Source organism: Bos javanicus, chromosome 22 (genome assembly GCF_032452875.1).
Source record: "Bos javanicus breed banteng chromosome 22, ARS-OSU_banteng_1.0, whole genome shotgun sequence".
In the NCBI taxonomy this organism is placed as follows: Eukaryota; Metazoa; Chordata; class Mammalia; order Artiodactyla; family Bovidae; genus Bos; species Bos javanicus.
In genome coordinates, this window is record NC_083889.1 from 23363010 (window position 1) to 23390936 (window position 27927).

The following is a 27927-nucleotide window of genomic DNA, read 5'->3' on the forward strand; positions in this document are numbered from 1 at the left end:
AGCCTCCTGCCAATGTGAGGGACCTGAGTTAGATTCCTGGTCCGAGAAGATTCTACATGCCTAGGAGCAACTAAGCCCATGAGGCACAACTACTGAGCCCTCAAGCTGCAACTACTGAGCTCATGCGCCTAGAGCCCGTGCTCCACTGCAAGAGAAGCCACCGCAATGAGGAGCCAGTGTGCTGCAAAAAAGACAGCCTCCACTCACTGCAACTAGAGAAAGCCTGCACTGCAATGAAGACCCGGTACAACCAAAAATAAATAAATAAATACTCAAACAGAACAAAACAAAAATTAGACGGCCTCTCTGGAAAAAGTGACTACAGTTGAATACCCACAGCCAAGCCTGGAAAGAACTCTGCTTGGAAACAAATGAATTCATCCACAATCAAGTGGGGAACATACTACTTTGACCGCACAGTTTCTGCCTACAGATCTCTGCTTTCCTCTTTCCACAGGCCACTGGGCTCTTTTGGACCTGTCCTTCCTCCTTCCCCATCTATTTCACAATCTCAGTGCTCCTTTGCCTCAGCATAACATGTCTCCAGCACAGGCAGGTGTGTACTGACCCTGTTACATGTCCCTCTCTATCCTTTCCCTTAAAGTCCGCTAAAACTGTCTTATGTTTTGGAATGGAAATGGAAAACTGGCATTAATCACATCTTCCAATCGTTGTGTACCACCTTAACAACCCTTTGCACATCCTTTTATAATAATACAAACAATATTTCTTTAGAAATATAAATATATTTTAAAAGGAGTTTTTTAAAAATCATTGCCATTAATGAAAAAGTAACATTTTCCTAATACACGTGGAAAGATATATATATATGTGTGTGTGTATATATATATATAGTTAGTAAAGGAAACAAAAAAATTAACTCTGAATTGTCTAAAATGATCTTTTATACCATACCTGGGGAAATCACTGTTTAAGATGTTAACTGGAAGGCAAGAAATGAAGTGTTAAGTTTCTTAACATAGGTAGAAGTTATTACTCAGCAACATTTATATCCACCCAAATAAGGAGGCGATCGTGGCATATCTTATCATCGGTGTATTGCTAAGCTTTGCACCATAATTCAGTATAAGCGCAGCAGCAGGGAAGTCTCTGCATGCCTGTGAATGGTTTTACCTTGGGACTGGCAGTACTGCTGGTGAAGATGAACTCTGATGGGAAAGAGAGGAACTTCTGCCAACTATTTTGAGAGCTGAAGAAGTCAAGGCTTATAGGACGGATGCCAACCAAACACAAGGCATAACTTATTTCTACATGTGAACCTCCCCCCCAGTTTTAACAATATATAGAGCATATATATGGCGCCTGTGCTTAGGTAAATATAGACTTATGTCTGACTCTTGGACTTACAGTTTTCTATCTGCATAAACAAGTATGTTTATGATAAAAACGCTTCTCTAAATGGCAGTACTTTTCAAACTTCTAATGACTCCAAAATATGTAATTAGGTAACTTTTTTTTTTTTTTTTTTGTAATTAGGTAACTTTTAGCTTTCTTCATTAAATTAAAATAGAGGCAAACATTCTTTCTGGGATATTTTTATTTGTCTTAGGCTATCTTACTTCATAGCTAATCAGGTTTTAGCTATGTTATTAATCATCTCTGAAAGCTTGGGGTTCCTCCTGGTTCTAGTTCATCACTAATTTTCCTTTTGTATTTGAGAAAGCTATACATTAGTGAAGACACTAGCTGAAATTTTGCTATGCCAGTATTATCTAAACTTTTTTTCTTTGCCCTTTAAAACAGAGTGAACACACAGTCACATACCCATGCTGTTGCTCCAAGTGAATAATTAATAGATTGAAATAGCTGGGGTCAACATAAATACAGATTTATGTCTGACTCTTGGACTTACAGTTTTCTATCTACATAGACAAGTATGTTTATGATAAAAAAGTGAAAGTGAAAGTGAAGTCTCTCAGTCGTGTCTGACTCTTTGTGACCCTGTGAACTGTAGGCTACCAGGCTTCTCCATCCATGGGATTCTCCAGGCAAGACTACTAGAGTGGGTTACCATTTCCTTCTCCAGGGGATCTTCCCAACCCAGGGATCGAACCCAGGTCTCCCACATTGAAGGCAGACGCTTTAACCTCTGAGCCACCAGGGAATCCCCTTATGATAAAAAGGCTTCCCTAAATGGCAGTACTTTTCTTTCTTTTTTTATTTTATTTTATTTTTTTAATTTTATTTTATTTTTAAACTTTACAATATTGTATTAGTTTTGCCAAATATCGAAATGAATCCGCCACAGGTATACCTGTGTTCCCCATCCTGAACCCTCCCTCCCTCCTCCCTCCCCATATCCTCCCTCTGGGTCGTCCCAGTGCACCAGCCCCAAGCAGCAGTACTTTTCAAATTTCTAATGATTCCAAAATATGTAATTAGATAATTTTTAGCTTTCTTTGTTAAAACAGAGGCAAATATTCTTTCTGGGATATTCTTCTTTGCCTTCGGTTATCTTATTTCACAGAGGGAGTTACAAATGGGCAAGGGGAAATAATAAATACATTGTAACACATCTATATCTATTATGGAGAAACAGGAAAAATGAGTAAGATTTCCTGGCACAGTAGAAAGAAACAGCAAGAATGCAAAATCAGGATTCCAGGGTTCATATCTGCTGTTGGTGACCTTGAGAAACTCACCAACCTGAGCTTTATCTTCCTCAGTCAGGTCATGGCCAAGATCCCTTCAATTTAAAAATTCTTTGATTTGGCAGCCAGATATAAAGTAACATAAATGCAAATGAAATGTAAATTAAAACCTCATCTTCACAATTCTTACTTGGTACTTTCAGCACATCCCATCAAACTGGTGTTCTGTCATCTACTATAAAGCACCCAGGTGAAGGAATGTGGAAAATTTTATTTCCTTAAAACTGGCAGGGTGGGCTGGGTGACTGAAGCAAAGCGCAAAGGTGGCCAAAGCCCTTTATGGGTACAATAATCCATATCCACGCCTCTGAATAACCAAGGCAGCTCTTTTAAAAATCTCCAATGTCATTGTTTAAACAATGTTAGCTAAAAATAGTATTTGAGCCATGGGTTTTGGTGTTCCTAGACATGAATTTCAAATCTATAGAGACGTGAAGAAATTTAATTAAAGGATTGAAGATAACATTAGTTAGAATATTATAATAGATACAATGGCAGTGATTCTCAAAATTGTATTGGATGATTCCGAAATAAGATAGCCTTTCCATCATATTCATGAATGACAGTTCTCTAAGAATTGTTAATCATACCATGTTTGCCTTGATGGGTTAATTTAGCAACACAGTGATATCTGTGATATTAATATGAAGGATGCCACTTCAATAGGTTACATTATTTGAAATGGCGACACATATGTCAATCTACGTGTTCTCTGGGTTGCTGCTGCTGCTGCTAAGTCGCTTCAGTTGTGTCCGACTCTGTGCGACCCCATAGATGGAAGCCCACCAGGCTCCCCTGTCCCTGGGATTCTCCAGGCAAGAACACTGGAGTGGGCTGCCATTTCCTTCTCCAATGTATGAAAGTGAAAAGTGAAAGGGAAGTCGCTCAGTCGTGTCCGATTCTTAGCGACCCATGGACTGCAGCCCACCAGGCTCCTCCACCCATGGGATTTTCCAGGCACGAGTACCGGAGTGGGGTGCCATCGCCTTTGGTTCTCTGGGTTAGTCATTACCTTTTACTACAAGGTTTCCAGTACTGCTCGCAGTTCCAAAATGGTTAGTGGCTATGCAGGTGTAACTTCCAGCATCTGATTTAGTCACATTGATGATTCTGAGGCTTCCATCTTCAGAAATGGTAATTCTGAAATTAAAGAAGATAAACCCCAAATGGTAAGTTTACTTCATATGACCAACTGAAAAATATTTCTGTCATCCTGTCATTTTCAAACTATTAAATCATAGTTACATCACTTGACAGCCTCATCTTTATTTATGATATTTACCTGCATACAGATAAATATAATTAGGATGTGTGATTTATTTAGTAATTATATTACTTTAATTGCTAATATGGTTTCAACATTCTGTTGGGATAACTGCTAGAAATATGAGACAGGATGTAACCATTCTCTCTCTTTGGCAGCTATAACCACATTATCCAAAAGGAAAGCTTATTGTAGATTACCATTCATCATTAAACTGCTGAAGAATAAGAAAGAAAAATCCTTGATGGGCCACTTTATGCATTTTCATTGAAAATGTTTTCTTCCTTCTCGAGAGGCTTAAATTAAATGAGTTATTATTAAGCTTATTTCTTCCTGAAATATGTCAGACAATACACTTTTAATGAGATGCAAGAGCTGAACTAAAAAAAATTAAAATATTCCACAACATGGTATGACTTTGGCAGAACAGCAAATGTGGATGGTGCATCTCAGGGCCCACAATTAGGGACAAATATCTACCACCAGGTGGGAAGGAAGCATTTCCACTGACGGACACAAAACTGGAACAGGGGGACTGGAGGGAAGCCTGTTTGCAACATGACTATAGCAGAAGGGAAGGGTATGCAGATGAACAAGGCATACAGCTTGCCTTAGAGGATAGTTGGAGAAATAAGAAATGTACACAGATGGCTTATTCAAGGTACATGTCTGTTGAATATTTACTGCATCTTTCAAATCTACCCACTCCTGTCTATCTCCTTGGCTCCCACTTTCTCACCCAACCTACCACAACAGCCTCTTAAATGATCTGGCTATTTCTACTCCTGCCTCTCAAGTGCATCCTTCAGTCAGTGGCCAGGCGATCTTTTAAAATACAAATTACCTCACCCCTCAGGCTTACAGATCCATCTTCAGCTCCACTTTGCACTCAGAACAAATTCTTTCCCAGAACCTATATGGCCTAAGGAATCTGGCCTTTGCCCTTCTCTTGACTTTGCCTTTCTCATTTCATCTTAATCTTTCTACCCTTCAGTGAGGTCTAGACACACAGGTCTTCTGCAGGTTCCTAAAGCATCTGACCTCCTTCCCTCCTCGGGACTTTCCTGTAATATTTGCTCTCTGTCTGCCTCGACATCAGGACACAGCTATCACCTTCACGCTCTCTCGGGACCTCAACTTGTGGCTAGTTGTTCCTTATGGACTTTCCCTGGCTTACATTTCTAAATGGATTTCCCTTTTCCTGTTAATCTTGTTTCTGCAGCCACTTTATTTCTTCCCATTCAACTCAATGCAGAAGTTTTCTTTACCTGTTAACTCTCCTATCAGATGGAACATTAGCTTCCCTGAATACAGGGACTCTGTTTTAGGACTTAATCTCCTGGATCTAGTACATAATAGATACCCTGTAAGCATCTCTTAAGTGATTGAGCGAACTGGTCACAGAGGAAGAGCTAAAAAATCCAGTAGCGTGATTTTCAAATAAGCTGTATTTGTTTTTGATGTTAAACAGTGCACACCAGTAGTAACCAAGTCCACAGTGATTATGCATGCTATACTGGAGGGCTTTCATTTTTAATTCATCTTTATGATGATTTAGAATTCATTCCTTGTATTTAAAGGGAATATTTAACAGAGAAACAAACATTTGTGTAAAAAAGCAAAAAAAAGAGAAAAATCAATACTGTTATTGGAATTCAGAATGGCTAAAGCACTTGGCACCAGTACCAGCCTTAACAGAGTCCTTCAGAAAAGAACTAGGAGGAACACAGCTTTATTTAACAGAACTTTTGGCTAAACATTTAAAAATCATGAGAAGATTTAGTTACACTGGGTTGCAAATGTGGTACATTTTTCATGAAGGTGCTTAGGAATGGAGAGGTGACCACATTCTTGATGACCCATTCCAGGTTCTAAGATTCAGGCTGAGGACATGGTGTGAAGGTTTGAGAACTCTACCAAGGATGCTGGCATCAGAGGATGGCTAATCAAATTCCAGATCCGTCAGCTCTGGCTGTGTGACCCGAGGCAATTTGCTTAACTTTTTAAGTTTTAGCATCCTCATCTATAAAATAGAGCTCATAATACCAATCTTATAGGATGGCAGCAAAAATTATGTAAGAGGGTCAGAGAGATCCTTGGTATTTATTAGGGATAATAAAAAAAAGTAATTCTTTTTTATCTTTAAAATTGTTCTGTTATGTAATAATTGGTACAGATGGGGAAAATGGAACACAGTTATCTTAATATACTTAAAATAGTAATTAAAGCAGCCTGCTTCGTGCATTCCAGTGTCACATCAGACAATCTGAAGTCAATGTACAATGACCTGGGTCATCCCAAATCAAGGTCCAGGATACGGACAAGAAGGCCCTTTGTTCATTTACACCATAGACACACACATAACAGTTTGGTCAATAAAAAACATATGATACCCTATTAGCCAAAGAGCAGATGTAAATACTCACAAAAATAGAGTGGCGATTAAATCCTAATTACCTCGATAATCACAAAAATAGTATTAAAGGAATTAATCATGTTCCCATTTACAAAATAATTGGCTGGAAATTGTGAAATGCTGGCATACTAGAACTCAGTAAAGAAGATGACATTTGTGTTTTGGACGCGGAATCATCTTCCATGAAGTAACACAGGCCTTTGTTGTTTAACCGCTAAGTTGTGTTCAGCTCTTTGAGATCCCATGGACTGCAGCACACCAGGCTTCCCTGTTCTTCACCATCTCCTAGAGTTTGTGCAAATTCGTGTCCATTGAGTTGGTGATGCCTTCCAATAATATCATCTGTCGCTCCCTTCTCCTCCATAGGCTTAGGATGTATTAAACACTCTGAGGTGTGATCTGACTCTTCTGAAGCACTGCTGCTGCTGCTGCTGCTGCTGCTGCTAAGTCGCTTCAGTCGTGTCCGACTCTGTTCGACCCCATAGACGGCAGTCCGCCAGGCTCCCCCATCCCTGGGATTCTCCAGGCAAGAACACTGGAGTGGGTTGCCATTTCCTTCTCCAATGCATGAAAGTGGAAAGTGAAAGTGAAGTCACTCAGTCATGTCTGACTCTTAGCGACCCCATGGACTGCAGCCTACCAGGCTCCTCCGTCCATGGGATTTTCCAGGCAAGAGTACTGGAGTGGGGTGCCATTGCCTTCTCTGATGCTAAAGGGCTACTAATAATTTATACTTTTAAAATTCTCCAGATCTAAAAGGCTTGCATAGCACTGCATATTGTATAATGCCAAAGGATATAAATAAGGAAACAAAGGATTTGTCATCAGATGACCTGGGTTCTAGCTTTGACCCTGATACTTGTGAGGTATATGACCTGACCAAAATACTCTCCAAGACAAGGTTTCTCGACCTCAGCACTACTGATGTTCTGGACCAGAGAAGTCTTTGTCACGGGGAGGATATTTAAGGAGATCCTTATCCCTTACCCACTGTACTTCATTGGCTATGCTTGTCCTCCCAAATCATGACAATCAAAAATATCTCCCAAATAATCTCTGGACACATCCACCTCCAGCTAAGAGACACTGGTCTCCATCAGTCTTTATTTTTTTAATTACATAGGATATTATGATGTTTATCTGCTACAATAGATCAGACATGTGAGAGTTTCTTTTAACTGTAAAGAGCTGTACAAATATTTTTCTGAGCATCAATTGCATCCTGACATCCCTAATTTTGATATTTTCATTGCACAAAAGGTATTTAACATATAGTTGCTACTCAGCTGCAGGACCCAGCTGGTTCTTCATTTCTCTCCCAAGGCTCTGCTTTCCCTTTATTCGCAAACGTCCCTGTCCAATTTTCTAGGAGCCTTGTGAAATGAGAAAGTAATTTTTCAAAGAACAGTTCTGTCCATCTTTAAGAGTTCATCTCCTGACACCAGTTTAATTTTAATCTTTCCATTGTTTTCCACAAAGAGTTGAGTAGAGACCTAAGCCTCCAATGCCAGAGTTCCAGACAATGGAGAAAGTCAAGGAGGTGGGGAATTTGTAGAATTTGTAATTTTTAGTACCTGTCATTAAATCTCATCATACTTCTGGGACTGCTCATTCTTCCTAGGGATAATCCAATTGCAGGTTCAATATGAAATTGGGATAATTGCTCTTTTGGGAAATTCAACCACTTCCTTATGTGAGCAATGCAGTGTAGTGAATAAAAACATATGTTCTGGAACTAAGTTGTCTAGACTCAAATCAGCCTTGTACCAGTTATGAGCTGTGTGACTTTGGGTAAATTAGTTCTCCTGAAGCTAAATTTTTTATTTGAGATAACGGAATAATAAAAATAACTATATCCATGGTTTGCTGTAAAGATATGCAATGCTCAGAACAGTACATGGCACAGAAAATGCACCACATAAGTGCATGCATTTGCCAAATGTTCTATTAGCTAAAGCTCTGTGCCCTCCTACAGATCCATTGTTTCAAACATTAATACAGGACTCTGTTAAGGCTAAGGCTACTCTCGAGTCATTCTTGAGTAGTCATTCTTCACCCCTCTGAAGTTCAGCAACACACTACTATGCTTAATAAGGATACAGGTGACAACAAACAGTCCTGGAAGGGGATGAAAAACTGGACTCATAAATATCTATTGCAAACCTCCTGCATACCAAAACCTCTACAGATCAGGAGGACTTTAAAAAAAAATTTTTGGCCACACCATGTGTCAGGTGGGATCTCAGGCCCCCGGCCAGGGATCGAATCTGTGCCCCCTATATTGGAAGTACAGAGCCTTAACCACTGGACCACCAGGGAAGTCCAATCTGGAGGACTTTAGACAACTGTATAGCTAGAAATAATGATTACATAGCTAGAAATTGACTGCTTTGATCTCCCTGGACTGCAAGGACATCAAACCAGTCAATCCTAAAGGAAATCAACCCTGAGTATTCATTGGAAGGACTGATGTTGAAGATGAAGCTCCAATACTGTGGCCACCTGATGCAAAGAGCTGACTCACTGGAAAAGACCCTGATGCTGGCAAAGATTGAGGGCAGGGGGATAAGGGGGCGGCAGAGGATGAGATGGCTGGATGATGTCACTCACTCAATCGACATGAGTTTGAGCAAACTCTGGGAGATAGTGAAGGACAAGGAAGCCTGGTGTGCTACAGTCCATGGGGTCACAAAGAATCAGACACAACTTAGCAAAATGAACAACAACTAATATTTAGATACTTGCTTCCGTTCCACGTGGATCCTATACCAACCTATTTTGCAGTGAATTCATGTTTGTTCCATTAATAAAGTGCCTCATTCTAGTCTAAGAATAGTTTTATTTCCACATTTCTTTCTCAAACAGGTTTCCAAGTTCCCACTTCATTTTAATTCCCCCATTTCAGACTACTGACTGACCTGTAGCTATTAGCTTGAGATTGAACTTTGAGCTCCTCCTAATACTCATGCATAGTGATGGAGTTAGATTAAAAAAAAAAAAAAAAACTGAAAATGTAAATCTGCTTCTGGCTTAGAACAGAAGGTTTAGCCTTGACCGACCTGTAGGCTCTTTTTAAAACATTGATAGTATCAGAGAAAAGTCGAAGATGATAAAGCAGCAAGTAGTAAAAAATAAAGGTATGACACAGAACTTAATTTTCTCTACAGGAGACGAGGTCATCTAATGCACAACACAGTAAATTACCTATAGCATAGAGAAGCAGTTGTTCCCCCAGTGTCATTTGGAGACTGCAGATCCATAGGGTATGGGAGCGTATCTGGAATTATGAGACAAATTGAATCTCTCTTTCTCAATATGAGGCTCTGGGTAACAGCCACTGAAGAGCTGACCTTGTCAGTCCTATAAATCAAAACCAGTCTGGGGACACTGGACCTTTAAAAATGCTGATCTTTTCTTTTTTGGGGCTCTGGTAACAGATGACAAAAGCTGCCAACTCCACAATATTCTATCACCCTACAGAGGAGGGTTATTCCAAAATGGCAACCTATGATTTTCTGGGTTGTTCTCCATGGAGGCCCGACTGCTGGTGACACAGGCAGCATGTCCTCACCTGCCCCTAAGTCGTAAGGAAACACTTCCCTTAAAAGTCAATCCCTTGAAAGTACAAATTCTCCCCTTCTGCAAAGGGAGGAATTATGAATTAATAACTTCCTTTCAACAAAGGAAGTATCAAACTGTTCAGTTAAATTAAATATTATCTTTCACATTGTTAGACCAGGGATAACATAACTCACTTAAAAATCACACATAGTTAAAAAAAAAAAAATCAAAGAGTCATAGGAGGCTTCTCCTTTCTTTTATACGTGAGGAGTTCCAGAAAACATGTTTGGAAGTTGAAAGCCAGAGCGCGAAAGAATAGGCTTACACATTACAAGGGGAATGAACGCTCCTCGGGGGCTGAAATATATTATAAAACATTAACAGAAGTATTGTACATCTTAGCTCAAGCAAACTGACAGGATGGTGGAGCTATCACAGGACCCCTGATCCCAGGAACCACAAGTGATGCCCTAGAATGAGAAAGAACCACCTAGCCACAAATCTGTTTGCTTCAGTCAGCACAGAATTTTCTCTTTCTTTTTTTGGTTTTTATTGGAGTATTATTGTTTTACAGTATTGTGCTAGTTTCTACCATACAGCAAAGTCAATGAGCTGCACATATATACCTGCATCCCCTCTTTTTTGAATCCCCTTCCCATTTAGGTCCGCGCACAGCGTTAAGTACAGTTCCCAGTTCTGTACAGTAGGTGCTCATCAGTTATCTGTTTTATATATTGCAGTGTGTAACTGTCAATTCCAATTTTCCAATTCATCCTACCCTCCCTTCCTCCCCCCGGTGTCCACACGTTTGTTCTCTGCATCTGTGTCTCTATTTCTGCTTTGCAAATATGCCCATCTGTACCATTTTTCTAGATTTCCCATATATGCATTAATATATGATATTTGCTTTTCTCTTTCTGACTTACTTCATTCTGTAGGACAGTCCTTGAGGCAGAAAAACAAATAAGACTTACAGAGTTTTCTTTTAAACAAAATAATTGGGTGATTTCATACAAAACCCCATTCCTGGCTCATCATGGCAAACAGGAAGATGAGGGGAGTCCTGCAACACATCCCAGGGCACCAATGGGCCACAGGGAAGGAGAGGAAACTACTTAAATAGCTGGTGGGCTTTCTTGCTCTCGCTGTGTCTGGCTTGAACAGTTAATTCATGCCCCTTCCTCACTCCTGTGGCCTTTGGAGAATACTTTAAACCGTGTCCCTGTTCTGAGCCAATGGGACAGGGCTTGGGGCGGCCTTTAGGCTTAAAATCACACTTCTCTGCCTCTTGGACTCCCCCCACCCCAGACATCCCACACAGAACAATGGGAGGATGAGGGGAAATTGGGCTTTGTGTTCATTTACTAGAACTGCCATAGCAAAGTATCAAGACTCAGGTGACTTAAAACCAGAAGGATTGACTCTCCCACGGTTCTGAGAGCAGAGGTCTGATATCAAGGTACAGGGAAAGCTGGTTGTTTTTGGAGGCTTTGAAGGAGACTCCTTCTTGCCTCTCTTATTTCTGGTGAGTCAGTAGTCCCTCGTGCTCCTCGGCTTACAGACACATCACTCTAAATCTCTGACTCTACTGTCACGGGTGGTTCTTCCTGTGTGTCTCCTCACATCATCTTTTCTCTGCACATGTGTCTGTACCCAAATTTCCTTCTTCTTACAAGGACATGAGTCACTGGATTAGGGTCCATCCTAAACCTGTATGACTTCATTTTAACTTCAGGTAGACATGAATTTAAGGGATATCCTTCAACCAACAGTGTCAAGAGCAGAAACCCACCAGAGTTGTTGGTCTGGGTAGAGCAAGTGGCTTCAGGACCTACTCTGTAGCCATCAGAGGATGGGAAGAAGGGGTGATGTGGAGGAGCGGACTTGCTCCTCTGGGCACAGAACCATCACACGTAGTCCCCAGAGCATCCACTTCCCTTCTCCATGGCCCGGCCCTTCTTCCCAATAGTAGTTACAGAGACTTGAAATTATTGCTCTTTGGTTGATGGTTGGATGGCATCACTGACTCCATGGACATGAGTTTGAGCAAACTCTGGGAGATAGTGAAGAACAGGGAAGCCTGGCATGCTGCAGTCCATGGGGTCACAAAGAGTCAGACACGACTTAGCAACTGAACATCAATAACCTCTGCTACCACCCTGGAGTCAGCCAACGACATCCCTTCCCTGATTAGGGCATTAACTTCTTACTGGGGCCTCTGCTTGCTCACCTGTACCTCTACAATCAATCCACAACACAACATCCAGCCAGCTCCTTTAAAAAAAAAAAAAAAAAGGCAGATGACATCACTTCTCTGATCAAACTATACTATGGCTCCCCTGAGGGCATTCAAAGCAAGAGAAGTAAATATTTTCAGCAATACACAAGGCCTTCATTTTCTGCTACATCCATCTCCACATTACTTCTTGGTTCTCACCTACTACTTTCCCATAACTCTTCCATATCCAACCAGGCTAACTTTCCTGTTTCTAGAAATACTCAGCATGTCATATATTAAACACTTGCATGGATTGCTGACTCTGTCTGGAGCTCTCTTCCCTAAATACCCACAAGGTAAACTCCTTGGGGTCGAAAGGAGTTGGACACTACTTAGCGAATGAACACAACAAGAAAGGTAGTAAATCAAAAGTGGAGTCTGAAGGCAGTTTGCTGTGGTAATGAATAATATGTAAAAGTCCAACAGGAAAACACAAATTAAGACTGAACTGCGATTTCAATTTCTTCTTTAGTTAACCAGGTTTATTTGTTGGAATCAAGTAGCTCTTCCAGTCTATCCTTTCTTTGTTGTCTAGACAATTAATTAATATTAATTTTGATATTAAAATTATGGTCAAAATTAGGTAGAGGAGATCTCTACCAAAATGGTGCCCTGTGGCTTTCCAAGCAGTTCTGCATAGAACTGGAATTTCTGTAGAAAGGTCTTATCTTTACTTGCTTTTGAGGCAATAGCAATACAAAAGAGTTTTAGAATACAACACTCATGAAGCAGTTAAAACTTTGAGGGAGTGGAGAGGTGGCCAGGAAGCAATAAAGATTTGTATATTCAACCTATCAACAGCAGAATCAGCCTGTGACCAACAGAGCTGAAGACATATGGGCTGAGAGCTGTCCCTGAATTTGTGCCAGCTTAGAAACAGGAAAAGCCTGGCAGGTTAACTGGCCTTGGTGTGCTGCAGACATCAGCTAAAAACACCAAAACTTTGTTTTGAAGGGAAAAAAAAAAATTAGGACTTGGTGAGTTTGAACCTGGCTATCTAATAAACGTCAAAAGATATTTTAACTTTTGTGATGGTTAATTTTATGTGTCAGTTTGACTGGGCTAAGGGATATTAAGATGGCTGGTAAAACATTATTTCTGAGTGTGTCTGGAAGGGTGTTTCTGGGAAACATTAGAATCTGAGTCAGCAGACAGAGTGAAGGTTGCCTCACCCATATGGATGGCCATCATCCAACGCCCTGAGGGCTGAGGGAACAAAAAGGCAGAGGAAGGCAGAACTGATTCTCTGTGTGAAGCGGGACACCCCCGTTCTCCTGACCTTAGACATTAATGCTCCTGCTTTTTGGACTTTAAGACTCAGACTGTGGTTTATACCATTGACTCTCCTCATCTCCAGGCCTTGGAACTCACTCTGTACATCGCCACTAGCTCTCCTGCTTCTCCAGCTTGCAAACAGCAGATTGTGGGATTTCCTACCTCCATAAACATGTGAGCCAATTCCTATAATAAATCTTCTCTTATATACCCTCTCAGTTCTGTTTTTCTGGAGAACTCTAATACAACTTTAACTGAAGTCTGCTCGATATTATAAATTTCAAGAGATACATAGAAATTCTCAGCCTGACTTGGGAAGAGTGAATTCTCCTGATTTATATAAATCCTGTTTCATAGTAATGTACGGCTTATAAAGAATCAGTGGATAACTGTAGAAGATGGCTTTGCTTCCCATCTTAAGAAAGAAGTATGTTTTGGATGACAAATTTAAGTGAAGGTCAGTGGGAAGAGACTTAGTCTAAGGGTGATTTCAGGCCAACCTGTCATTGATCTTTCTGTGTAGTGTGCAAGGCAGCAATAGACATTGTGCTACTGCACAGACACCCTGGTGATAAAGTTCCCTTAGAGATAATTTGCTTTCTGTCATCAGATTCTAGTTTAATAAACCCCTGAACAACCTGTGTATTTCTGCCTGCAGAACAACCAGCAGTTCAGAGCCTGTTGCCCTTGCCTGCAGCAGCGCTTGGAAGAGAAAATAAAATCATGTTTGTTTAACCTGGTTTGATCTGGGTCTAACTTTCTCTGAACAACAGTTTTCAAAGCTTCATAAAATAACCTGGAAGGAACTACTGCCCAGGGCAAGATGAGTATTTAATATTGTAAAGTTCATTTTGATTATTCTTTGTGACATGGTGCTTGAATGAACGTGGGAAATATATTTCTTGAGCAGGTAAAACTTTGCAATTTTATACATTACAAATAACACTAAAAATACCATGTCTTGTGAAGAAAGAAATAAATTAAAGGACATGTTTTATTGAAAATTTATTTCTTAAATTGCTATCTTTCCTTGAGGCAGGACTTCTCTGTGTCTCCATTAATATAATACTTAGAATTCCTTTCTTCCACTTTCCTATGACCTGAGATACTTTCAAATAAACCTATAAGGCACTAGGAAGATAAATGAGGTGGGGACAGGAAGGTAATATAATATTTTATTTTCTATACTTCTATATATTTTTATCAAAGCATCATAATAAGTAATATTAATTTTATAATGAGAAAAATGTATTATTAAACTACAAGGCACTCAGGAAGTTTTATATAAAAACCTCTTAGGACATTAGAGTAGTTTAATAACCAAGTATAGCTGTCTTTAGAAATAATTGGAAATAAAAGAGAGGATAGGTATAGAGACGGACCAAAAGACCCAGAGGAATGTCTTTAAATACATACTCAGTTGAATGTTGGGCAGGACAAGGAGGAAAAAGCACCTACAACATACTATTGGGTGCTGTTGGATGCTTGTATTAATACATCACATTTAATCTGCATGACAATCCCGAGAAGCATTATTATTCCAATTTTTCAGTTGAGAAAAAACAAAATCCAGAGAAGTAAATTAAATGTCCAAGGTTAATGTAATTAGTAAAGAAAGGGGTGGGTTTTCTAACTCAGATCTCATTACAAAGTCTGCTCTCTCTACCAAGCCATTCTGTGGTGCTGGAGAGCTCAGGAAAGAAACAAAATAAGAAACAAAACTATCATTACCCCATGTGAGGAGTTTTCCTTAAACTTGCCATTAGATCTTTGATTATAGTTAAATAATTTTTTTTTTTTTTGGATTTTACTTGCTAAAATTTCTTTTTCTAGTATTGAGAAATTTGTGTTCACATTATTCTCTTAAAGCAGAAACAAAAGAGAAGAAAACTTACAAACATAATGAAGTTGTAATCACAGAAGTTTCCTTTACCTTGAAGTGACTAAAATGCCTGGAAGACAGTGTTAATTATTAATTAGAAAGGGAGGCTCACTGTATAGATTATGAAATTTGGTAAGGAGAGGAAGCTTTTACAACACAAACAGCTATACTGGCCATGCTGGAAAAAAATGTTTTAATTTGATTATGTACCCAATTTTCAACTCTTTGGGAATTGCAGGATCATGGTTTATGTGTTTCAAACCCCCACCCCAGGTCCCTATAATATTGCTAAGAGAAGAAATCAAAGTGCAGTTTCCTAGTTCCTGCAAAAATCACAACAGAACACCACTGTCAGGGCCCAGCTAAAATTCCCACAACACCACCTGCCCTGCACACCAGCGGCATCTATTTCCACTTCCTGCAGAAGGACATCAGCTCCTAACTGTACCACCAGCATGGTCATATAATCCACACTTTCCCAAACTCCCTGTCATGCTCCCAGTCTCGTATGTATCAGCAGATGGCTTGAATCCTTGCCCCAGTATATATTAGACACGTGACTTGGGACAGTCTCTTGGCTTCTCTGGGCTCCAGTCTGCCATGTGTAAAATAATAATAAACATGGACTTCCCTGGTGGTCCGATGGCTAAGATTCCATGCTCCCAATGCAGGGGCCCAGGTTTGCTCCCTGGTCAGGGAACTAGATTCCACATGCTGCAAGTAAGAGTTTGCAAGTTGCAAGTAAAGCTTCCCATGTGCTGCAACTAAGACCTGGTGTAGCCAAATAAATAATAAGTAAAAATTAAAATAAAACAATTACTGTATCTCCATTTTATAAGATTTATGAGAAGACTAAATGTAAAAATAACCATGGAACATTTATAACTGTGGTGTTGCATCGTAAACACCTAATAAATGTTAGCTGCAATGATCACTTTTATTATTTTCTGTACCATTATTGTAATTAATAGTCACAATATTTTCTTCAAATGGCTCAAAATTTAAAATGAAAGTAATTAAATTAGGCAAACTTTATATGGCTACTATAAATAGAAGCCACCATCACTGCCATCAATAGATGTTAACCATAAAAATAAACGTGATAAAAACATACCTAAGTTATCATGTTCCAGCTGGGTTTGCTTATCTGCCAGGATACTGAGCTGATGGCCTGCTTCTTCTTTGGCAAAAGAGGTATTAACCAGGATTTCAAGTGTTCAGATACAGTAGGACCAGACTGACTTTCTCCTTGACGGACTCAGGCGTGAAAGAGAACCATGTGATTCACTGGCATTCAGTGTAACATCTAAGGCAGAGTCCTTGGAGAGGGGTGAGTCTTACACTTGGTGAAACATGCATCTATTTCAACCAAGTTCCCAGGGTCAAGATCCTTTTACAATATTTTGACCAAGTTGGCCATCAACCTGTGTGGGGCAGGTCCCAATACTGCATATTCATGACTTTTTGATACAAATATGGCATTTGTCGTGTACTGCCTTAATAACCCATCACCCCATCTATCCAAAGAATTTCTAGAAAGCAGGGCCCAAAGTCTTACACTTTTTTATGTCTGCTTATTATTTCATGCTCTCTTTTATGTACAAAGAAATACACAGTACACATGATAATTGGATTAAAATTCATTTAGTCTTGAGAATTTTAGACACTAGGGACAATCTCTTGGATTAAAACCTTGATTTCTAACCTTTTTCTGGTGGGTAGAAGTCCGAGATCTCTTTAAGAACTGGAAACAAAATATAACATTCTCTCCCCATCCCCTTCTCCACCACAAATACAAGTATATACACTTATTTTTTGAAAGTTCACAGGCCTCCATGTGATGAAACTAGAGATATCAGTGTCCTGGAGTAAAAAGAGATGCCATAAAAGTTTTAGTCATCCAAGTGTGTGAGCTATATTACCATTTTCTATAAAGCACATAAAAGGACTCTATGTGCTAAACTTAATATTTTGGTATCCTCTTTTCCAGGGGAACTATTTGTATGTGCTCTGCACTTTCAGGTCTAGAATGGAGAAACTTCCATGAGCAACCTGAGTCTTTGCCTAAATCTTCTTTTCTCTCAACAAATACTCAACCAAGTGCCATGTGAAAAATATACACAGGAACCTGGTACGTTGCACTATTTTTTTCCTCCCTGGCTGGACAAGAAAGCTATTTCTTTTCAAGGAAGAGTCTTTATTCTTTTCAGACAAACCACCTAAAAAGAACTGGAAAGTCACACAGGTAATGGGTTCCAATAAATAATTCTCATGACGACAGAACATTTAAGGAATTGATATATGGGTCTGCTTCTACTTAATAGCCCAAATCTGCAAAGTCCTTTTCCTGATTCCAAGGGGAAGCTGATGACAGAAAAAGTGAAGAGCTTAAGAAAGGAGCAGGAAGCCCCTACAATTAAAGGTGTCTTGGGGACCGACAGAAGATATAATTTAGATATGCCAGTGTTAAGGGGAGTTTGATAAGGATATTGCAGGGGTGGGTTCTGAGGAGAACAGATCATTGTGAATCTGACCTACTTAAAGTGAAGGACAGGATAATATCTGAACATACTTGAACTGAATATGCACAAAAGAGTTTTCTGACAAATCTTCCTCCAATGATCAGCACACAATAATTCTTGGAAAATTTGGTAAAGGACACTTTTGCATAAATGTTAAACTTTAATGATGAACGGAATATAGAAGTCCTGAAAATACTGATAATCTCAAGCAACAAGCCAAAGGTACTATAATTATTTTCAAAGAACTCACAGTAGCAAATTATTCAAATTGATATCTCTAATCATTGAAAAAAATTAGATTGCTAATGCTAACCCCAACAAAGTATGCTTTTTTGTGTTATCTGTGTGTCCAAGATCTCAGGCAGAATTGTTAGACATGTTTGCCTTGGGGAGATGGTAAAATTCAGATAAAGAATTTACTAGAAGCTTTTTCTTGATTGTGTGCCTGGGAGCGAATAAGTCAGTGTGTGTTTGTGTGTATGTGTACATGTATGAGCTCAGTCCAAGAATAAGGAGAAGAATTATTAATAACATTTATGAGCTAGAATGATACATGAAAAAATGGATATGAATAGTAAATTCATTTTTTAAAATGAGGTAATCTGAATAATAAGTGATTTAGGGATATTCGCTTTGTAGTGGTCAAATAGCAGAGGGAAACAAAGTTGAAAAGAGTACAAAACATCAGGAGGTCTGTATAATTAATCAGTGATCCTACAAAGTATGTCATAAATTAGAGCTACAATTATACCACTGTGCTTGGGAAATAGAAAACTGGACTTCTTATATAAGCACTCAGGCTTAATGTTTAAAATCTATCTCTAGCATAATGTAAAGTGCACTTTAGGAAATTTGGTTTAAAAGAGTTAATGCTTCCATTGCTGCTGTTTACAACCTAATTTGCAAGTTTTTACAGCATCTTAATAGTCATACTGCAGTTAAGAATGAAATAGGATCGCCATTTTTGAAGATCCTGTCAAGAAATAAAACTTTAAAAGTCACTGGAAAATAAAGTTTCTATGGATGCTAAAATTAGTTAGGAAGCATTTTCCTTTTATAAATTAAGGATAAATTTTACTTTTAAAGTATAAGTTGTGTCTTTGCAATTTTCAACTTCATTTCTTTCTACAGATGATATACTCCAAGGTATTCATTGTGCTAAATTATTTATTCCAAACATTCTGGGATTTTGCATTGTTTTTATGTTACAGGTAAAGATTTGTATAGCTGGGAAGAAAAATGTTTGCTGAATACAAATTACAATGTGCTGGGTTCCTTGCCAGCTTATGTTATGTTCAGTTCAGCCACTCGGTCGTGTCTGACACTTTGTGACCCCATGGACTGCAGCATGCCAGGCTTCCCTTTCTATCACCAACTCCTGAAGCTTGCTCAAACTCATGTCCATCAAGTAGCTGATGCCATCCAACCATCTCATCCTCTGCCATCCCCTTCTTCTCCCGCCTTCAATCTTTCCTAGCATCAGGGTCTTTTCCAATGTGTCAGCTCTTCACATCAGGTGGCCAAAGTATTGGAGTTTCAGCTTCAGCATCAGTCCTTCCAATGAATATTCAGGACTGATTTCCTTTAGAATGGACTGGTTGGATCTTCTTACAATCTAAGGGACTCTCAAGAGTCTTCTCCAACACCACAGTTCAAAAGCATCAATTCTTTGGCACTCAGCTTTCTTTATAGTTCAACTCTTATATCCATACATGTCTACTGGAAAAACCATAGCTTTGACTAGACAGACCTTTGTTGGCAAAGTAATGTCTCTGCTTTTTAATATGCTGTCTAGGTTGGTCATAGCTTTTCTTTCAAGGAGCAAGCATCTTTTAATTTCATGGCTGCAGTCACCATCTACAGTGAATATGTTATGTTACACCACTGAAATGATCCCAGGTCATTCACTAGGGTCATTTTTCTGCGAAAAAAGCATTAAGAAAGGCCAACTGTGTGTGTATATATATATATATATGTGTGTGTGTGTGTGTGTATATATATATATATATATATATATATACACACATTTATAGAAACCCAACTCAGCCTGACATATAATGGCATGTAAAATACAGTGGACTCCTTATAAAAGGGAAGAGTCTGGTTGGAACCTACTTTTGGGTTCCTATATACACCCAGCTGTTCTGTCATTTGCCCATGTAGCCTCTCAGAATAAATCTCAAATTATCAGCTTTTAAGTATATTAGTCATCTTCCTAATTTTTGTAGCCTGACCACCTGACCTGCTTCTTGAGAAACCTATATGCAGGTCAGGAAGCAACAGTTAGAACTGGACATGGAACAACAGACTGGTTCCAAATAGGAAAAGGAGTACGTCAAGGCTGTATACTGTCACCCTGCTTATTTAACTTCTATGCAGAGTACATCATGAGAAACGCTGGGCTGGAAGAAGCACAAGCTGGAATCAAGATTGCCGGGAGAAATATCAATCACCTCAGATACGTAGATGACACCACCCTTATGGCAGAAAGTGAAGAGAAACTAAAAAGCCTCTTGATGAAAGTGAAAGTGGAGAGTGAAAAAGTTGGCTTAAAGCTCAACATTCAGAAAACTAAGATCATGGCATCTGGTCCCATCACTTCATGGGAAATAGATGGGGAAACAGTGGAAACAGTGTCAGACTTTATTTTGGAGGGCTCCAAAATCATTGCAGATGGTGACTTCAGCCATGAAATTAAAAGACGCTTACTCCTTGGAAGGAAAGTTATGACCAACCTAGATAGCATATTCAAAAGCAGAGACATTACTTTGCCAACAGAGGTCCGTCTAGTCAAAGCTATGGTTTTTCCAGTGGTCATGTATGGATGTGAGAGTTGGACTGTGAAGAAAGCTGAGCACCAAAGAATTGATGCTTTTGAACTGTGGTGTTGGAGAAGACTCTTGAGAGTCCCTTGGACTGCAAGGAGATCCAACCAGTCCATCCTAAAGGAGATCAGTCCTGGGTGTTCATTGGAAGGACTGATGCTGAAGCTGAAACTCCAATACTTTGGCCACCTCATGTGAAGAGTTGACTTATTGGAAAAGACCCTGATGCTGGGAGGGATTGGGGGCAGGAGGAGAAGGGGACAACAGAGGATGAGATGGCTGGATGGTATCACCGACTTGATGGACATGAGTTTGGGTAAGCTCTGGGAGTTGGTGATGGACAGGGAGGCCTGGTGTGCTGCAGTTCATGGGGTTGCAAAGAGTCGGACACGACTGAGAGACTGAACTGAACTGAACAATAAAATAAAGAAACACAGAGTCCTTCATTCTTGGTCTGCTCTATGTTTTAGTCTAAATATAATCAGGCTACAGACACTTTCTGAGCAACTGCTATGTTAAAAGGCACTGTGATAACCACTACAGGGGATTCAGAAGAAAAGAAGCAGCATCGCTGTGATGATCAAGCTCTCCTGTGGAGCGGACACCCACCCGCCTGCCTAGAATCCATTCCTGTTTGCCTAGTATTAACAATAATCCCTGTTTTTCCTTTGGGAAGCCATGTCTCCCTATTCTCAGACGCAGAGTTTGGTGGTTATAATACCATCTGCTGACCACGAGGTTGTTCGTGTGACTCAGGCATGGTCAATGAGAGTATCCCATGCTCTTTGTTAAGGTCATTGGCTTAGGGGTGGGCATGTGACCTACTCTAGTCCAATCAGGGTAAATAAGTGTCATTCTAAGATACTTACTAAAACAACTGGAAAAGAGGTAAGCATTTTCTACTGGAGTTATAAAATGGAAGATGATCTGGCAAGGGTCACCTGTTATTCCTATCAGGGTATAGCTTGCCTGAGAAAAAAACAGAGAAATCAAGTCTTGATGATATTTCACTAGCACACAGACCAAACTCTGGAATTTTCAGATACACGAACCAGTAAATTCCCTTTGAAGGGTAATGAAAATTTTCTAAGGCAGGACTATGGTGATAGTTGTGAAACTTACTATATGTATTAAAACTCATTGAATTTGACACTTAAGATGGATGAATTTTATGCTTTGTTAAGTATACCTCCATAAAATTGTTTAAAAATCCATCATATGCCAGATTGAGTTGGGTTTCTGTTATCTGCAATCCCAGGAGTCATGACAGATACAGTCTTACTGGAGAGAGGGTGGACAGAGAAGAAATAGAATGTGTATGGTGAGAGATGATGCATCAAATGGAGAAACACCAGAAGGGGTCAGTACGGATGCTTATGCTGATTATAACTGTCCACTTCCTTATCTACCTCTTCACCAGACTCTATGCTCATGAAATAGAATCCTTTTTCTTTCTGTGTTCACAACCTAGAGCAGGGATGACTCAGAGATGTTATAAGCATGTTTGTTCTGTGGTGATGGTGGTGGAGCTGTTGGGGAACTCTTCCTGTGAGAAGTGGCTTGTGGAAAGACTATGAATTCAAAATGACCTTGACTGTATGAGATGTAAGACGAAGTATTTGGGCCTTTTAGTATGTGATCAAATGTTTTTCTGACTTAAAATCAGGGCTTCTCTCATGGCTCAGAGGTAAAGAATCTGCCTGCCGATGCAGGAGACTCAGGTTCAGTCTCTGGTCCGAGAAAAATCCCACATGTCATGTGGCAACTAAGCCTGCATGCCCAGCTACTAGTCTGTGGCCTAGAGCCTGGGAGCTATGTAACAAGAGGGGCTACCACAGAGAGAAGCCTGCACTCTGCAACTAGAGGGTGGCCCCACTCTCTGCAACTAGAGAAAAATCTACATAGCAATGAAGACCCAGCACAGCCAAAATTAAAAGCAATAAAATTATTTAAAAATCAAAGTTCGTAATTAGTGCTGTTTGTTTTCCAGAAAATTCAGATAAAAATTATTTGAGACAAAGAAGTGTGGCCCTGTCAAGTTCATCCTCCCGATTGGACAAATTCCCTGGGTAAGTGTTAGAATTTTCACCTTACGTTGTCTTCCTGGGGACAGGGTTCTTTGGAGAGATTATATACCCAATACATTTAGGTTGGCCCTTCCACAATTTTTCTCAGCAGTTCTTTAGCTGTTTAGGAATACATTCCAAAATATCAAATGATAGATTCAGATATTTATCTTACTTTTGAGGAAGGAGGAGAAAGAAAACATATTGTAATCAACTTCCAAGAAGCTTAAAAAGTGATTTTCTTGTGAGAAAAAAATATGTACGTGCCCACAGATTCTGTACTCAGTTCAGCTGCTGACAAACCATTTTTGGAACTGTTCTTGAGATCTGTGCAGAAAAACAGCAAATGTGATCTCAACTTATTTGTTCCAGCTGATACCATCTGAGCAGAAGCTCAAAGGCATGGGCTTTTGAGATAAGGCAGACTTCCCCAACTGAAAATGGGCATGGTTTAAAGACATAAGATCCACCCCACTCTTAAAAGGGGGCACAATTCTGCAACTTTTATTTGAAGTTAAATCTCATCAAAATTGTTGTCATGGTTTTTCATAAACTCCTCTGCAGCAGGTAAGTAGAAACAAAATGCCTTTCCTTTCAGAATTAAGACTTTTAGAATATCTGCATGTACATACATAAAGAGGGCTGAGTGCCAAAGAACTGATGCTCTTGAATTGTGGTGCTGGAGAAGGCTCTAGAGAGTCCCTTGGACTGCAAGGAGATCAAACCAGTCAAACCTGAATATTCATTGGAAAGACTGATGTTGAAGCTGAACTCCAATAATTTGGCCACCTGATGGGAAGAGCCGACTCACTGGAAAAGACCCTGATGCTGGGAAAGACTGAAGACAAGAGGAAGAGGGGGTGCCAGAGGATGAGATAGTTGGATAGCATCACTGACTCAATGGACATGCATTTGAACAAATTCCAGGAGATAGTGAAAGACAGGAAATCCTGGCATGCTACAGTCCATGAGTCAGATTTAGACACAACTTGCTGCTGCTGCTGCTGCTGCTAAGTCACTTCAGTCATGTCTGACTCTGTGGGACCCCAAAGATGGCAGCCCACCAGGCTCCCGCGTCCCTGGGATTCTCCAGGCAAGAACACTGGAGTGGGTTGCCATTTCCTTCTCCAATGCATGAAAGTGAAAAGTGAGAGTGAAGTCATTCAGTCGTGTCCAACTCTTAGCGACCCCATGGACTGCAGCCTACCAGGCTCCTCCATCCATGGGATTTTCCAGGCAAGAGTACTGGAGTGGGGTGCCATTGCCTTCTCCAGACACAACTTAGTGACTGAATAACAACAACGACATACACACAAAGTTTGACTGAAGTCACCACTCACTTATTGCCTAATCATGGGCATTTGATTTGTACAGTTTCCTTTTCTGAAAAACGTTGGGGTTGGATTTAGTGTTTTCTGGCTTGAAAAGTTCATAATTGTGTCGCCAGTCAATACCGTAGCAGATTCAGACACTTCAGTGAAAAGAGATTTGGCTCATTGAAACAATCTGCCTGTGCAGAGGACATAAAATCTTTTATTTTGCACAGTTTAAACTAAATTCAGAATATCACTTGTTTACAGGAAAGCCTTCCAAACACCATGTCCAACTTGGATTTACACCAGCTGTTAATGATAAGAAAATAAAGTTAACTGGAAAATTGCACTTTCCAAATAATGAAGAGCCAATTAAAAAAAAAATGTTTATATTACCTGAGTTGCTTCTTCTTTCCTTTTTTCCTCTCTCTTTTCTATCTTAACATTCATTCATTATCTATGTGCGATTACTAGTCCTAATAGGTTCTTGGGCAATAAATGTGAATAGGAAATAGTCCTTGCCTTCAAGAAACTCACAGGCTGGTGAAAAATAAAAATCTCATCACCATTACGATCCATAAATAATAGATTAGACAGTGTGGTTTCTTTCTTGAAGGGGATATATGTATTTGAAGGCTATACTGAGAACATTTGACAGAAGTCCTAAGAGGGAATTAATTGAAAAAGTTCTTTCATGGTGCACTGATTTTTAAAGGGCTTGTAGAAATTAAATACATACGTGCAAAGCATGGATGTGACAACAGAACCTCATAGCCAGGCATTAACTCTGAGGCAGAAAGGGAGCTGGATGACTCAGCAAGGGACCAGGTCACAAAGCCTGTATGTAGCCTTGCAACAAAGATTTTATCCTGGGGAAAAGGACTTGAAGCATGGGAGGGATACCATTATATCTGCATTTTTCAAAGATCATGTGAGTGAGTGAGTAAGGAGAATGAAGTGAGTGCAAGATGGAAGCCAGCGAAACCAGGCTGAAAACTCCTGCAAGAGTCCAGGTGTATGCTGCCCAAGAGACAGCCGCTAAGCCTACGTGGTTACTTACATTTAAATTAATTAAATTTAAATCCAAGCTCCTCATATGCCATTTGCCATAGACACATGTACTCAGTAGCTGACATATTGGAATAGTGCAGATACAGAAAAACTCCATCATTACATAAAATCCTATTGGGCAGTGTTGAACTAGACCAGAGATGAAGAGGCTCTAAACTAGGCACTTGTGGCCAGGATGACCAAAAACAGCATGGGGGGAATATTTCCTAGGAGAATTAAATGAATAATATGAGGTGAATATGAGTTGAAGCAGGGCTTCCCAGGTGGTAAAGAATCCACTACCAATGCAGGAGTCATGGGAGATGCAGGTCTAATCCCTGGGCTGGGAAGATCTCCTGAAGGAGGAAATGGCTATCCATTCTAGTACTCTTGCCTGAGAAATCCCACAGACAGAGGAACCTGGTGAGCTAGAGTCCACGGGGTCACAAAAGAGTTGGACACAACTGAGCAATTGAGCACACACACATGAGAAGGGGTGTGAATAAAGATTCAGACACTGTTGACTGCAGTGAGACAAAGGATACAGGAAGACGTTTTGTATGGCATTGATGACCTGCTGCATTTGGCTTATTAATCATGACCATGCAGGTAGAAGATGATGCTTAAGATAATGCCTTAATTCTACAACTACATTTTATAAATATGATGTACTTTAGTAGAATCAATGAACATTGGAATTGGGAGGCACCATTCAGTTTATAGATCAGAAAACACAGGGAGACCTCTGTCTCATTCACTGTGATCTCCTCAGTCCCTATCCTGACTGATGTGTTGAGAAGCATAAATAAAGTCACTGTGAATGGATGGATTAAGGAGGCCCAGACGTGACATGAAGTAGTGTCTAAGGTAGAATAATCACAGTTCCTGAAGTGAGGAACATGGTTAAATTCCCAGTTGTTGTTATGAATTAGATGTTGAATCATAGATAAATTATAAGTTTTCTAAATCATGGTTTCCTCTTCTATAAATGAAGCATTGGGTCACTGCAAGTATTAAAAAAATAATTTACAAAATATTGCTTTGAAAACTATGAAGTCCTTCACTTGCAGAAGATTGTTTTTTACTATCATTATTCAGGCTTATCTAATTCCTTATTCAAAGTATGGTTGTGGATCAACAATAACAACACTGTTATATCTGAATGCTTCTAAGTAATACAGAATCTCAAGTCTGCAGCCTAGATATTCTATATCACAATCTTTATTTTAATAAAACTCCTAGATATTTTGCATGCTTGTTAAAGTTAGAGAAACAATGAACTACTTATTAGCAGATCTGGCAATTTCAATTCAAGTCTCCCAATTCTTATAAGATGGTGAATGAACAGTCAACACAATTACTAAGCCAATTTGGTGGGAAACGAATCTAATTTGAGGTGTGATTTACTCACATTGGATATTCATAATTGAGGGTCCTAGAAAAATCACTAGACAATAGTCTAATTTTCTTAGGTAGATGCCATCTTGGTAGTGGCCAAACTTCTCCAATGAGATTGTTAATTACTTGGATGAGGACAGGGGAGATGTACTAACTGCTTCTCCAGATGACACAAAGGTAAGGAGGAGAGCTCCCATGTTGTTTATCAGTCAGGGTACAATCAGAAGGCAGCAACCACACTGTGCATAGCAGAATTAAACTCCTAAATGATCTCCACCATCTGGAATGCTAGGCTGAAAACAATAATAAATGGCATTTAATAGAGACAATTATAAATGTCTTTATGAAGATTTCATAGTGAACTGAGAACTTCCAGACGTTGAAGCTGGATTTAGAAAAGGCAGAGGACCACAGATCAAATTTCAACATCTGTTGGCTCATAGAAAAAGCATGACAGTTCTGGAAAAACATCTACTTCTGCTTTATTGACTATGTCAAAGCCTTTGACTGTGTGGATCACAACCATAGAAGAAGGGGATGATCAAAGATGAGACAGTTGGATGGCATCACTGACCCGATGGACGTGAGTTTGAGCAAGCTCCACAGTTGGTGATGGACAGGGAAGACTGGCGTGCTGCAGTCCACGGGGTCACAAAGAGTCAGACATGACTAAGTGACTGAACTGAACTGAACTATGAAGGTTCAAAAATATTAAAAATGCAAATAATATAATGTTCTTTTATTCATTAAATATATAGGCAAAAAGAACACACTCTGTGTCATGCAATGTACTGGAAAAGCAATGGTGAGCCAAGCTGATGAGGTCTCTGCCCTCATTGGACTTAAATTCTTTTGGAGAAGACTATTTATCCTATGGACAACTATTCTTACATTTACTAATACAACAAACACTGCTTGAGCATCCACTGTGAGCCCTGTTCTTTTCTGGGTGCTGAATATACACCAGTAAAAAAGACAAATGATGTCACTGCTCTCCAGGAGCTGATATTTTAGTGAAAGGAGGGAGATAAGAAATAATAAAGCAGATATATGAATGCTATAATTTCATTGAGTAATATGTGCCAAGAATAAAATATAGACATTAATCTGATAGATTTGTGTGTTCCAGGAACAGAAAGACTAGTGGGAAGGAGGAAGGGGGTAAGACATGAGTTTGTTGGCTAAGGCTTGAGCCAGGCCATGTAGTAAGAAATTTAGATCTGTCTCTAAACCAATTTGAAGGTAAATAAGCATATTCATAAATGTAAAAATTATATCATAATAGGTGCTATAATTGAGAAGCACATAGTATTTTAAGAGTTAATGATAAGAGGGATTGAGTCTAAGCAAGTAATGATGCCACTAAGATCTGAAGCAAGAGTCAGTTAGGCAAAAACGGAAAGCA

At 39.6% G+C, this 27927-nt stretch overlaps 1 protein-coding gene across 3 annotated transcripts in view; it reads right to left on the minus strand.

Annotated features, from left to right (window-relative positions):
- CNTN4 (contactin 4) overlaps positions 1-27927 on the minus strand; it is a 1026926-nt gene that overhangs the window by 92393 nt on the left and 906606 nt on the right. For all 3 annotated transcript variants that reach the window (XM_061396381.1, XM_061396379.1, XM_061396380.1), the window contains one exon: positions 3685-3812. In XM_061396381.1, coding sequence (XP_061252365.1) covers positions 3685-3812 — 128 coding nt within the window. The remainder of the gene's footprint in view (positions 1-3684; positions 3813-27927) is intronic.